This window comes from Boleophthalmus pectinirostris, unplaced genomic scaffold (assembly GCF_026225935.1).
Source record: "Boleophthalmus pectinirostris isolate CB_2022bp ecotype Guang Dong unplaced genomic scaffold, ASM2622593v1 HiC_scaffold_10, whole genome shotgun sequence".
Taxonomy (NCBI): Eukaryota; Metazoa; Chordata; class Actinopteri; order Gobiiformes; family Gobiidae; genus Boleophthalmus; species Boleophthalmus pectinirostris.
The window spans coordinates 26609514-26624394 of NW_026570971.1; the positions used below are offsets into that span (position 1 = coordinate 26609514).

General features: G+C 36.5%; 1 protein-coding gene across 2 annotated transcripts; it reads right to left on the reverse strand.

Annotated features, from left to right (window-relative positions):
• Positions 1-642: 642 nt before the first annotated feature.
• LOC110154964 (glycogenin-1-like) lies at positions 643-14591 on the reverse strand. Of its 2 annotated transcripts, none has more exons than XM_020919011.2 (7): positions 14436-14591; positions 9970-10102; positions 8905-9079; positions 8545-8707; positions 7082-7208; positions 5746-5971; positions 643-2015 (listed from the first exon to the last, which is right to left on the reverse strand). In XM_020919011.2, the coding sequence occupies exons 1-7, from the start codon at positions 14572-14574 to the stop codon at positions 1848-1850; spliced, it is 1131 nt and encodes a 376-aa protein (XP_020774670.1). In that variant the 5' UTR covers positions 14575-14591; the 3' UTR covers positions 643-1847. The 2 variants fall into 2 exon arrangements, with proteins under 2 accessions (XP_020774670.1, XP_020774669.1); XM_020919010.2 differs by having other exon boundaries at positions 9970-10105.
• Positions 14592-14881: the final 290 nt, after the last annotated feature.

Consider the following 14881-nt stretch of genomic DNA (forward strand, 5'->3'; position numbering starts at 1 on the left):
TAATAGTTGTAAATCAAAATTACCAGACCCAAGTTGATAAGAACTAAGCCAATTTAAACCAGAGTTAACCATTAATGATATCACTGTTTTAGAAAACCCCACTTTCTACTACTGTGTATAGCTTTTTCTCACAAATAACAGTTACCTGTAGTTTTCTGGTCAACTAACTGTACCATAGCTTAAGATATTTGCCAAACATTTTATGAACATTGATTAAGCAATTCATCTTTTGTAAGAAGTTTGAATAGGAATCAAGGGCTTCCATTTGGGTCTAAGCAAGGACCAATCTGTTTTGTTATGTTCAGTTTACGCTTTTAAAGGTGATTGTGTAACTTTTCTGGTTGAGGGTCTGTCAAATACTTTTCTTCATGGAGATGTTATTGCTTCATTGGGAATGTTTCACAGGCAGTTTGATAAAAGCCAGACAATCTTACTGGCCAGATCTGTGGAGAGGTGGTCATAAAACCACCTATAACTGAGTAAATTTAAGCTAGAGCGGTTTAATGTCACACTGTGGAACATTCCAGCCAGAGCAATGACATATCCATAGAAACAAGCAGCTGACAGACCCAACCAAAAAGTGTGTACCTTGAAAGTCATATGTTGATTAAAAAAAAAAAAAAAAGAACACAATAAATGACATTTCATATTACATCAAAATTCTCTTTTTATTAGATTCAGAGGGATGTTTTACAGCAGTTTCGACCATAAATTAATACAACTATTTTTCACATATTTTTCAAGTAGCACATTTATGTTTTGTCAGGACTGTCTTGTGGTCTACAGAAACTGTAGGAGCTATTGTAAGAGGTTTAACATTATCTAGATCACATCTGGAGACGTATTAACAGATATATGGATATTACAGGATTTATTTAGAGCCACTATAAGCAGCTATTGTGAGGTTTGTAAACTGGTATAAGGCAGCCTTTTAACTAGACAGGTGATGCTAGTAATGTTACCATGCAGACGTTATGGGGACATTTTAACTCACACAAAATACAAAAATAATGAACCATGACCTTAAAGTTGCACTGTGTAACTTTCTTGGAGAGGCTCCACCATCTGCCCATCTCTGTGGTGATGTTTAATGATGTACTGTGGAATATTCATCTTGCATTCATTCAGTTAAAGCTGTTTTTCCTGCTCATAACTGTACCTTGAAATAAATGCATGCTTACTGTGAATGGCGTCGCTTCTCTATAGCTCTGGCCTGTAACACCATCTTTAGCATGGTGGTGTCACATGCATATTTGTATGGAAATGGTCAAATCTAATACTGTATTGTGGCACATTCCAGGCAAAGCAGTAGCATCTCAATGGAGACGAGACCTCAGAAAAGTTACACAGTGTACCTTGTAACATAACATTGAAAAATACAATGACACTGAAACGTGGTTGGACATAAGTGCTAGTTTTAATAGGTGCAAGTAAATGCGATTGTCCAGAGAGGAAGAGGAAGCAGTTTTAACGTGAAATTGAGGATTATAAAGAGTTTCTATTTCCATTCACATCTAAAGTACAGCCATTTTAGATAGGAAGACTAAGGATTGGTTAAGAGAAGGTTTTAAATTATAAGAAGTATTGCACATTGGCTTCTGGTTAATAGTTGGCATTCTTGTTTTAATGCAAGACCTATATTTAGAATGTGGTTTTATAAGAAAGTTTCAAGCTATGGCTCATTTCTAAATATGTGTCAAAATGCAACCATTCAATTGCAGTTTTATTGTTTAATACCATGGAAATAACTGAGTTAAACTGAATGATAGCCTGTGATTGGCTGGAGGCTTGTGGGTTAAATTCCCAAGAGGGTGTTTCTATTAAATGTCCATGTTAAGTGTTGGCTGCTACTTTAAAAATGTGTCTAGTTTGCGTTCAATGTTGGCGAAGGAATCGTCTCCCATGTAGTCGATTTGGCCGGCCTCCCAGCGCTTCTTCCTCTCCTCAGACGAGACCTTTGGGGGTTCAGGAATGGCGGGGGCAGCCTGAGGGGGTGAATCTTCCTGGTCCTTATGCTGAAAGAAAGATGATGAGGGAACAATGAAAAAAATTGTCTAAAACAGTGTGTGAGAGATACAGAACTATATTCTTACCAAATTCCATACACAACTGTACAACAACTCACTCTTATGATAATTTACAGGACACAGGGTTGTCTGTTACATATCATTACATTATTTCTATATTTTATATTATTTTTCCTTGTACATATACATTTAATTAGTTATGCCTTCTTTGACACTGGTCCCTTGCCATTTTTGCTACTTATTTTTTGGAATTTATTTACCATTTCTCTTGTTATTATAATATATGATGTGTGAGCCATGGTCAAGTAATTTCCCTTGTGGACCAATAAAGTTTGTCTAAGTCTAAAAATTATAGAAAAGTTAAATCCTTGCCATCTTGGCCTACATTAGAAGTATTGCCCTTATTTTGCCCTATTAACCCATACCTTTGTTGTGGTGACAATTCTGGTTAAGTGGGAATCACATTTGCCAAAATGGAGAATCTGAGAAAAGTTTGCAGCTAAAATATGAAATAAAGTAGGCTGACTTGAGAATGTAGTTTGGATTGTTTTGGTATTTTTGTCATAGCAATATAAGACCCCTCTTAAATTTGTGTTTTTGTATTCTGCAGTTTTGATGCATTTGTTTTGTATTGATTTTTTTTTCACCCGGAAGCAGGACATTAAGCTGGGTAAAATGGGACAGAAAGATGAGGCATTTCATAGTTTATCTTAGGGATGGGCAGTATGCAAAATTTATATTAGGATTCTCCAGAGGCTCAAGATCTCAAGATCAGAAAAAACTATTTATTTGATCATATTTACCTCATATCTGGAGATGCATGTCATGTTTGCATGTCAGGCAAAAATTCTGCAAACTACCACCATTTTAACAAATACTTTGAAATTTACAGTCACATTTGAGCACTAACAGATTGTCAGTATCTGCCACCCTTAGTAGATCAGCTCATTGGTTTGGCAGAGGTTTCTTTTAAGTTTTCCAATTTCTTATTTTTTGAATATTTGAGCACTGATCCACCTTTTTGTTCACAGTCTTAAATACTACCTTGTTTTCCCCCCTGTACTGTAGCCGTAGTTACAATACTTTATAAGGACTGGTTTTCTCAAGTTAGGCCTCACTGGCATTTCCCCACAGTGGAATCTGAGCTTTTTATATCCCTCACACAGGAAACTAAGAGCACTTTTGTAACACTTAAAGATAATAAGACCAAAGTTTACCTGTAAATGAAAGCTAATGGACAAAAGTAGGTTTAAACTCCTGTGTCAAGTAGTTTATATTAACAAGGAGATTTTGTTAACAATGAAAAAATGCTTAATTTTGTAACAGTGGTTTGCTTGTCTGTGTGGAGGTCAAATGAGGACAGGAACCCAGTAGCTCACAATGCCATACAAATGAGCTACTTACTACATTATAAATTGAGATTTCAATAGCAAATGCTTATTCAAACAAGTCAAAAGGTTCCGAACATTGGTTTCTTGAGAATGACAATATACATTATTTTGAAAAGATATGGATTTGACTATGGCTTTTTAAAATGCCTTGTAACTATATAATGACAATGTTTAAACTTGTCCAAGGTTGTTTCAGTTCAAGGGTAAATATTTCTGGATCGAGACATGTTGCAGACATGTTCCAGACATTAAAAAGTATCAAGTCTTACTATTTCATGACCTAACCCACAAAATAACTTAATATATAGTCGGAATTCACAATGTCATTTTACAATAAACGTAAAATCATGGTACCAAATTTGTTACTAGTTTTGGTGAGAATAGCATGGCATTCACATAACCAAATCTAATTTGGAAATTTGTCAGGAAATGACCAAGTTGGGAGGAATGGGAAGAAAGTGGAGTGACCAAGTTAAGATAAATAGAAGCCCTCTCAACATTACTGTGGAATGTGCTCTTCTACATAAGCAAGAAGACATCCATCTACCAGTGTAAAATATAAGGTTAGACGAGCAATTTTCTTCACATATACAAATACCGGTAATGTTGGATTCTGGCTAGGCCTGTCAGGATAACAAATTTGAAGCATGATATATTGATATAAATGATTACATTTAAACTACTTTATGCCACTGATACAGTAACAATGCTAGATAATTCCAGAAAACCATTTTTAAATAGACTGTCATTCAAAAGGCCTGAGCTGCAACAAATGGCAAAATGAACCAATAATTAGCCATAGATTCTTCTACATCTCAGATTTGACCTTGTTACATAAAAGGCAAAAATCTCCTCACTTTAACAAAGAAAATGTACACACAATATGTGCTGAGCCCCAAAATATATTCCAGCTTTCATATATTGAACAATAAATTGCTAGATATTTTCATGACAGGCCCAATTCTGGCCTGACTTGATTCAAAGCTGTCAAAATTGCACTGGTGCTTATTACAAAAGAGGATTGCATATTTCCTGCAGCCTGTGAAGTGGTTCTCGTAAACATGGCAGCACGTTAGTTATGCTTGGTTCAGTCCATTCATTTAGACATCACTGAAGGCTGGTTATGTTAGAATGGGCTTTTAAAGAGTCTGGAAGTATTATCATTATTATTAGTAGTATCTAAACTAGATACATGAGCAAGTACTGATTTAAAGAAAAAAATACATAAATAAAAACAGGACAAATCTGACCTTTCCTGAACAATTTTAGAATAATTTGGAGCTTAATCAGGACTAATGTAAGAACACATAGTAACAAAGTACTATTACTATGTGTTGAACTATTGAGCATTTTTAAAATTTTCATTGGGGTATAGAAATCAGTAGTGGGTTTCAGCTGTAGGATTTCAGAATGATGAAACGCTATGACTGTTTCCATAGCAATTAACCATTAAAAACAAAATATAAGGAGCCATTTTAAGAACTGTCCACCATTCTGAACATATAAGAGGAAGTTGAAACCCAAGAACAGAGTATTATTTAGTATCTTAGTATAAAGTATGGTATACCACTTGAATAGAGAGTGGGGGGGGGTCAACTACTAAAATAAACATTATTACTATCTCCTAAAAATATTGACTCACCCCTTTGTAATATAGAAAAAAATATATATATCTTTATTATTGTAAAAAGTAAAACATGCACTGACAGACAGACACTGCCTAAGGCCAAATACACTGTTACACCCACCACACACCTACACACGTACACAGTCACGAACACTTATTTAGTTTTCCTGTCCTCCTGTCCTCTATGACCTTATATGCTGTAATTTTATGAAGATTTTTTTCCCCATATTGACTTAAAGATGCACTGTGTAACTTTTCTGCTAATCTCCATGGAGATGTTATTGTTCTATGCATATGCATTTATTCCATAACATGATTTTTATTGACCTAAAAACTTAGTGTGAGCAGGCTTGTGTCTCCATGGATCAGACATGTAACCTTGCCCAGTGATATCACCTGCTTCTCTCCATTGAGCCTTACTTATTTATCTCTACAGAGACAGCAGGTGATAGACCCTCCCCCAGAAAAGTTACATAGTGTGCCGATTAGTTACCCAGTCAACTGTGGTAACTAATTAGCACAGACCACAGTTTATTTTACTAACACGTTCTGAAACTTGAGGACTGCACTTTAACTTTGTATCTACTTGAATCTATGGCGATAATAATGCCTTTACTAAAATGTCTCACTGTAAGGCATTACACCTATTCATCTCCATGGAGACAAGCAGGACAAGTTACAGATTGAGAGTATGAATTACCTCGACAAAACCGCTGTTGTAGGGTACATCTCCGTAGGCCTTCTGGAGGAGGGGGGCCACAGATTTGGCGTAGAGCTGCCACCACTGGAGCAGGTAGTTCGGGTGCAGGTGTCCCGGCTGCTGTGACACTGTATGACCTTTGACCTCTCCCTGCTGAGGGTCGTACGAGTAGTTCCACGGTTTCACCTGACCCAGGAAGTGCACTACTTTGGCATTATGACCGTACCTGCATAAAAAATAATGCAAAATAAAAATGTTTTATACTCAATACTAAAGAAAAAAAAGCATGATACTACTAGATACATGATATATTGCTACAGAGAAATAAAGTGATAAACAATAATACAGGTGAAACTAAAAAGATAATTCCAGTAAACCAATTTTAAGCATTATCATTAAAAAAGGCATGAGCAGCTCAAATCTTTTTGTATTATATAAAAGAACAAAAATCTCCCCACTATTGCAGAGAAACTACACAGGATAAACACTGAGCCCCAAAATACACCAGTGCAGTCTAAGTCAATAAAGTAATTAGGCCTGCTTGATATCAATGGTCAATACTACATGCAAAAATACACTATTCATACTGGTCAAAGGTGTACTAGTACCAAACCACCAAGTATTTTATTCTGCCAATTACATTAAATTGTCTTAAAGAAGAGTTATCTATGTGACCGAAACTGATAATGAATAACAAGCCATTTCCTTAGTGTTGTGATAGATCAATTTGAGTAACACATTTAATAGTTTTAGTATGGTTTAGTACTTGCATTAAAAATTTCTTTCACAAGCCAAACAGATACTTTGGCTCAGTGAATAGATCATTCACCCACAAACCAAAAAGTGCAAGCTGCATTTGTATCCTTTGGCAAGACACTTCACCAAATCATTAACAAACCACACTGGCCACACTGGTTTGTGTGTGACCACACAAACCAGACCAAGTTACAGGTCAAATCTGTGGAGATGCAACCCCACTCACAGTCAAAATGCCTGTTTTTCTAGGTATTACTGAGCTATAAAACCACCTCGTAATTAAAAAAAATGTAAGGTAAAGCTGTTTACTGTCATACTGTGGAACATTCCAGGCAGCGCAATGACATCGATAAAAAGGTGACTGAGCCCGAACCAAAAAGTTACATAATTCAACTTTAACACACTAACTTACTGCAATTACCGAAAGTGTACTGGTAGACAATTTGTGCCCATATTAATACGCTTGGTTTATTTGCACATAAACAGATCAAAATAGAGGCAAGAATTCAAACCAAAACACACAAAGGAAATCCTGATCCATTGTGTGGAACTGGACAGGTGCCAGTCTGGAGACACTCACTGTTTAAATGCTGGTAGATACGAGTAGATGGCGATACTGCTGAGGTTATAGATGAACGGGAGGTGCTTTGAAATGTCTGCAGTCGCCCATGTGTCAAAGTAACTGTTCAGCACACCCTGGTCTCCACCTGCAAAAAAAATACAATAAATATATAATGCATACATAAAATAAGTAAATATACAATAAAATACATACATTAAATTAAAATACAATAAAAACAAGAAACAAGCTAAAAATTAACCCACTGTGTCTCAGATTTGTTTATTGATACTTTGCAGCTGATGTGATCAACATTCCCTGGGCATGTGATGCTAACAGAAGGCACTGCTCTGTCTGAAGCTCTGTTTAATCTGAGCTTTGTTTTAACACAAAAGAACAGACTTGGCTGGAAATACAACAGGTGAGCCGATTTGTGCTGTTAAACAAGTTTCTCTCAAATAACATTAGTCACAATTAACAAGCCTTAGCCAACAGCTTTTTCAGTTGGTTACTCATGTTTTTGTTGAAAATCAAACACTTAAACAGGATCATGAATCACAGGCATTGATCACAGGCTCCTGAACACGCGTTTATATCCTTTTATATTTTTTCTTGAGCTTCAGACAAGCTTCATTTTTTTTGCCTGTGTTTGGTAAGGTGTACATTGGGTCGCCATGGTAAGTGATTAACATTATCACAGGGATACATGTAGATCACCCCCAGCATGACGTCAATGCAAAGTCACTAGAATGTATTTTAATGTAAGTTTGTATTGATTATGGCTAGGAAAGAATTCTGGATATTTTTTATTTGTATTTGGAAATTGTGATCACCAGTTTGAGTGGGGATCATGATGAACCAACACTAAAGCACAATTCCAGGCTTGCTTTTGGAAATACTCCCTCAGATATTGTGTGCCCACTCAAAAGCTTGACAGATTTACACAAAAGGACAAAACAGTATCATTTTCAACAACGCAAGCTAAAAAATATAATAAAAGCAATCAGTTCACCACTATTCAAAACTAGAGCTGGGAATCACAGGGTCCCTCAGGATTTGATATGATACTTGATACAAGGCTCATGATTCGATATTATCATGATATGTGATAAATGATATAGCTCTTTTTAAAGAACTAAAAATACATTTTAGCAAAGTTTTTCTTTTTTAAACCACAACTTGTGGAAAGTTAATATGAAATACATCCATTTTATTCAGCAAAACAGTGAATATGTCAAGTGTATTGCGAAAAGAAAACAACTGCTAAAAGATACCAAAAAACATTTATCGATATCAACATTGATGCAGTATTGTTATCGTGAGGTGCTGTATCACCAAATTATGATATAGATATATCAATATTTTTGCACATCCCTATTCAAAACCAGTAAAACTAATTGAATAAAATTAAAATCACCAGTCATATTTTCTCAGTTCAACCTCTAACAGGATTTAGCTAAAGTAAGATTGTGTTGTTTTTTTACCATCAAAGCTGCCATTTTCTGAACAGAAGGTGAGCAGTTTCTCGTGTGTTTCATTGGACGGTTTGAACACAAAGACTCCTGAGTTGAAACAGTCTGGCCAGCCTGGGTCTGGAGCAGCTGACAGCTCCTCCCTCTCAAACAACTCATCAATGTTTGACAGCACCTGAACACAAGAGGGCGCAAGAGGTCATTTATACAAACTACAGCAGTTAATGGTTTATTATTGGAATTCATGGCAATCTATCCAGAAGTTGTTTCAGTGGGATTTGTTATTGTGCCCTGCCCAGTTAAAAGAGTTGGGTTTGGGAGGGCATCATGGCTTGAACAGTTGATATATCCCAATGTATACAATGTACTCACCATTGTGTCTGCGTCCATAAACACACACTTGCTATACTGAGTAAGGGTCCAGCAGTGCAGCTTTGTAAACGTCACTCCCAGATCAGGACGCTTCATCAGGGCCAGGTTCGCCGTGTCTCCAGAGTTGATCAGGTTTACCACACACACTTCATCGAAAATAGACTTCATCGCCTCTCTGCAAAAATATAGAAAAACATGTCAGTGCTAATTCTATGGAAATGTAAAAAAAAAAAAAAAAGCTTGTTGCTAACTTTTTAGGACTGTAAATTACTTAATACTTCTAGTCACATTTGGAATAGTTACCATCGCTGATATCTAATATTTCATCTAACTTGATCTCTGCACAAGGGGAATCATTTAGAGCTAACCCTAACCCGTCTCTCATTGCAACAGAACAAGTCGAAGAATGCAACTTCAGTTAAAGTGAAAGCACAGGCATCCAAAAATGCACAAAGTTCTTCCCTCATCTTTTTACCTTTTTTCAAAAACATAATAGTCTGTATTTCCACAAAAATAGGTTGAAGTATGTCTGTCGCCATAGCATGTTTGTTTTGGTTTATTTGGGGCTAGGTTCGGCCCAAACAACAGCTCTGCCCTGTTATTGGTCAGTCTCCACACAGGACCTGTCGCATGCAAATGCATCAGGAGCTGAACAAGACAGATTCTTTTTGTTTGTGAACTCAGAAAAACCACGAGACTTAAACTTGCTTACAAGGCTACCGCCCCCTGGCATTGTCTGGAATTCATAGAACTGTAGTTACATTTGTAAGTTACACTCTCTTCTCTCTTTGATAAGCAGGATCACAGCTGACCCTTCTCACCCTGGACATAGTCTACTGGGGTCACTCCCCGCTATTATTTTTGCACTGTTGTTAAACCCATTTTGTAGTTCAATATCCAAGTGTATGTTTAGTCTGTTATTTTAATGCACACCCTTATTTATATTCTATGATAGTTCATATTTACCATCATTAGCAATTGTTTAATGTTGCATCACACTGAAGACTCTGGTTTGTGAAAGTCGCTCACTGACTAATAGCAATAAAACATTCTGATAAATCTCACATGCAGCAGTCTGTGACGTGGGGTCCTACGAGTGCCACGAGCTTCCTGGTGGTGTTGTGGTCCCTCAGAGACTGTCCGAGAACCATGGCTCCTTTGGCGTAGCTGTCACTGGTCGCCAACGTCACAAAAGCTTCTTCTGGACAGAGACAAACACAGCTCAATTATATATTTTAAAAACAGAAATAAACAATAAACATGTTTTATATTGCCAGATACTGCAATAACAGAATTTATTTTGGCAGATCTAAAAAGGAGTTCAATTGCATAAACAAGATGTCACCATTTTGAAAGTTTGTCAAAGATTTGTTCTATATATTCTATATTACCAATGAAAACAATGTTGACCGTGTTTTAATCAAAAGGTAGGATGGAATAACATCAGTTGTCCATGGACTTTTAGAAGGGTCCATATTACGCTATTTTTTATTTACGTGTGTTATACCTGGACTTGAGTTGTTTCACAACCGTTTGACACACAAATCCTGCATATTTAGTGTGCTTCTCTCAAAACACTCCACCTTGTGATGTCATGTGGTAAAACAGGAAGTGCTCCACTGTGTTTTTAAACTCCATACACCTTCACTGGAATCATTTCAATAGTTTTTAACTTCAAAACTACAACTTCATGACATCACAAGGTGGAACAGAAAATTTTAAGCTTTGGAGATGTAGACCGAACAATAAAGGGATTTCTCAAACACATTTGAATGAAACAAAACATAACTATGGGTATGTTTTTAATAAGGTACCATCATAAATAAATATACCTTAGAGCTCACAAGAGTAAATTTTGTGTACTATTTTACCTTTAAATAGCCTTTATCTGTTTTTTATTTTGCAAAGGAACTCTTCACTCATTCACTTTTTAGTAATATGATCTACAGCAGCTCATCTGTTGAATAGGACCACACAGGGCTGCCTCCTCCTGCACTACCCATCTCCTGTTGCACTCTGCTCTATATCAGACCACATTTATTTAATAGACAAAACAATGAATCTCCTGCCCACAACTGCTCAGCCCCTTTGTGTCTACTGACTGATAGTTATAATGAAATGTGTGAACTTTCAAAAGAAGCAAATACATTTTAATGCAATAAAATGTGGTTGGACAAGAACTAACCTAACAAAATTGCAATCTATTTTTTTGTGCTTTACCCCATAGCCAACTCTTGGTTTTACACATTTACACATTTCCTGTTTCTTTAACACACTGAGGGCAAAATGTTCACTTGCTGTATATTATATTCCATCAGTTTAAGTTATTTGAAATCGCTGTGGTGATAATGGAATCAATGAAATATGGTCTGCTATGTACATTTTCTGAAACTTTTCTAGTCTTCATAAAGCAGTTATTGCTTTGCCTAAAATATCCACAGTATCGCATTATACTTAATTTGCATTTGTTCAATTATTCATGTTTTATTCTTACTGTGACTGAGGTGACTTCTCCACAGATCTTTAACTTGGTCTAGTAGCACTACCAGCTTTTCTTGTTAGGCATAGTTTAACTTTTACTCTGGAACATTCTCGGAAAAGCTATGCTCAAACACTGACAGTTTTTCTTTTTTCTTGGTTAGGGTTATTGGGCATGTGGTATAAATTGGTTCTGGGGATGTTAGTAGTAATGAAAATCGCATATTAAGCAATACTAAAACTAGAATCAAAACTAGATATAGTATTGATACTGAAAACAACACACCACAAGTGATAAAACTATAAATTAAATTAAAATTAAATTTTCTTGCTGAAATTACCACACATAAATTTGTTATCATAATAAGCCTATTCAAAAGTGCCCATGATGTAACACAGTTTTGCTGCCGATGCTCGTTCAGTGAATCCAAATGAACATGTGTGTTTCCACGGTTACAGGAAACCCCTCCAGGGCAGCAGGGGCAGAGCTGCAGCTGTACTCACAGACACTGAGACCAGGCTGAGTGGGCATAAAAGGTGTGACAACGGAGATGAAATATAAAAGATCTGTAGATTTATAATTCTGCAGTATGTGTTAGTGATTATAGTATTTTTAGTATTATTAAATTATCTTTTACTCACTGCCCACAGGTTTATTGAACAGGACAGCAATATATTAAAAAGGTCCTATACATTATGCCAAATTGACTCTTGTGAGCTTTAAGTCATGTTAAAATACTGTAACCTCATCAGAAACATACCTGGAGTTGTGTTTTGTTACATTCACATGTTTGAGGAACACTTTATTGTTACTCTGTCTATATCTCCAAAGCTCAAAATGCTCTGTTCCACCTTGTGACATCATGTAGCAGTAGTTTAAGTTAGCAGCTACCTTTTTTTTAACCTTTCAGTAGAGATTAAACACAGCGGGGCACATCCTGTATTACCACATGATATCACGAGATGGAAGAGAGTGTTTTCAGTTTGAGAGAAGAACTCAGCCTAAATATGCAGGGTTTGGTTGGAAAACATGTATGAATGAAACAAAATTCCAAATATGTTTTTGATGACAACATTGATCAGTAAAATATGAGTCAATTACAGATGCTGCAACCATAAGATTAAGTACTATTGATTATGAGCAGTTAATTTAAATTGATTTAAAATACTGTTTAGTTATCAGGCTTTGAAAAAACTTTGTGAACTGAAAAACTAGGTTAACCACAATGAACACGAGTCACTATGTCAGTTAATGTATTGCCTGTGAACCTACAAGCCTATTATTATTATCATTACAAAGCACCACTTTGTGACAAGTTTGAACTGAGACAAACAAAAGATGACTACCAATATTTAAATATGAATAATAATAGGTGTACAATGCAAGTTCATTTCAGGGTTTCACCATAAAAAGAAAGTTTCCACAGTGTTATCTATGGGGTAAGATAAGGGCCAGTGTGAAGCAACAACATAACACAGTAAGATCTGACAGGACTTCAGTTGGTCATTTTCAATATCAGGCCTTTCTAGTCACAAAAATGTGAACATACTTTTACAGTTACTTTATTGGCAATTGGCCTATCTAAGCAACCATAAAACTGGTGAATACACAACTCTACAGTAGTAGTAGTTTAGCAAAGTAATTTACAAATAGTTAAAGCCCCAATGCAAAACTTTTCAGTCCCAAAATTAAATTATTATTTTTTAGTTTGCACAAACTTGGTTCTGTACCGTGTCAATGAATCAGGTGCCTCCTCCAGAAAGTTACACGGTGTTGCTTTAAAATGGTAACACAAAATAGTTTAATTTTCATTGATAATTTAAGCAACAGTTGTAAAAGTAGGCCTAGTATTAAAACGTGAAACTGGGAACAGAGTGTAGACACAACACCTTTTAAACTACTTTGTTTTTACGAGCTTTGATTGTTCCCCACAGAGCGCACAGCCTGTTGGATTAATCGTGGATGGAGAAAAAAAAACTTGGGATGGCGCACGTCCGCACTGACTGAGCCACTGTGCCAGGTTTGCGGAAATCACCCGCGAGCGCACAGGAAGTTACACTGAGAAATACAGAAAATAAAAGCCTATGCAAAAGCGTGTGTAGAAATAATGTGAAACAGTTTGAGTTTTGGACTGCTAAAAATGTACTCATCTGAGGGTATGGCAAAATTTGTAAAAGGTTATCGACAAGTTATGCAAGAATTATGCAAGACAATAGGGTAGGCCTGGTGCAGAGTAACATGAGGATTGTGAAATGCTTTTAAACTTGAGCAACTAGTTAACGTAATCTACAGTGTGTTGAGTATTACGAAAACACACCTTATACGAGTCTATATGCGGATTTTATTTTTTCAAAAAAGCTTGCTTATTTTTAAAGACTGAATTTTCCCATTAAGCTACGCTAAAACCACGAACATTACATAAAATATATCATACAATTTCTTTAATTGATTACTTTAAATAACATTTGTTGCATTCATTTTATGTGTGTATGCACCATCTATGTATCCGTGTATGATTTGATCAGTTGGCCTGTGCGCAAAGGGAGTCATGTTCAAAATGGCACACTCACAGCAGCCATACATGGACACATTGTTCCCAATCAACTGAATTACTCATAAATCTTTAATGAAATCCACAATTTCGGATAAAGGATTTGATTTTTAAAATAAACTTTTACTCAAATATAAAAGTTTTACGCCAAAAAGTTTTAATCAGATGAAATGAGAATGAGTAGTTTTTTTTTTATTTAACTTTGAAATTCTTAAACGGATTGTCTAATGTTGTGCGTTGCTAAATTTCCTTTGGTCCAAGTCGCCGCATTATCTGTCATCACATTCAATTCATAACTTTAAAATTTGTCCACGGTCTAAAATGTGCACGCTCCACGCCACGCTGGTTTGAGGTGCACACTCCCACCCCACGCGCTTCTCCACTGCGACACGGCTACCTGTGCGTAAATATCGCGGTATTTTTTAGGAAGAGGCCATCTCGCCAGAGTCGGCCCTCACGCAGCCTCCGACCACCGACCAACTCCAGGGAGCATTTTCATACCAGACATGGTGCTGCAGAGGCGGGGAGCGTCCAGCCGAGCTGCGGGGGTCCTGGTCCTGATGATGCGGGGAGGCTTGCACTGCGAAGGGCACAAGCTCAGCAGCTGCGAGCAATTCAACACAGGAATTAAGGCCAGCATTTTCCGGGTCACGTGGGCAGCAGAGACAGCGGACACGCCCACTCATTTTTTATTTTGGGTAATATAAAAAATAGTTGATGTCCTGTTGATTTAAAGGGGTAGGCTGCACTTATATAAAACGGTAATATTTAGGATTTATTCATTCGTGAGTGGTGCATCTCCATCTAGACTTATAGTGTAACAACAACAATCTGTTTCCTGAGGTAGGTTAGCCTACCTGGACTTTAGTATTAATGAAAAATTAAATACATAATTGCTTATTGCATACTAGGCTGACGATATAGCTTCCAACTCTTTGCTACTTGGT

Bases quoted from the DNA above. Each gene is read 5' to 3' on its own strand.
- LOC110154964 (XM_020919010.2), bottom strand. From the start codon at position 14,574: ATGCTGGCCTTAATTCCTGTGTTGAATTGCTCGCAGCTGCTGAGCTTG. The intron at 9,080-9,969 runs GTGAGATTTATC...ATATTTTTGCAG, and splicing joins CACGTCACAGACTGCTGCAT to AGAGGCGATGAAGTCTATTT. The intron at 8,708-8,904 runs GTGAGTACATTG...TCTTGTGTTCAG, and splicing joins TTATGGACGCAGACACAATG to GTGCTGTCAAACATTGATGA.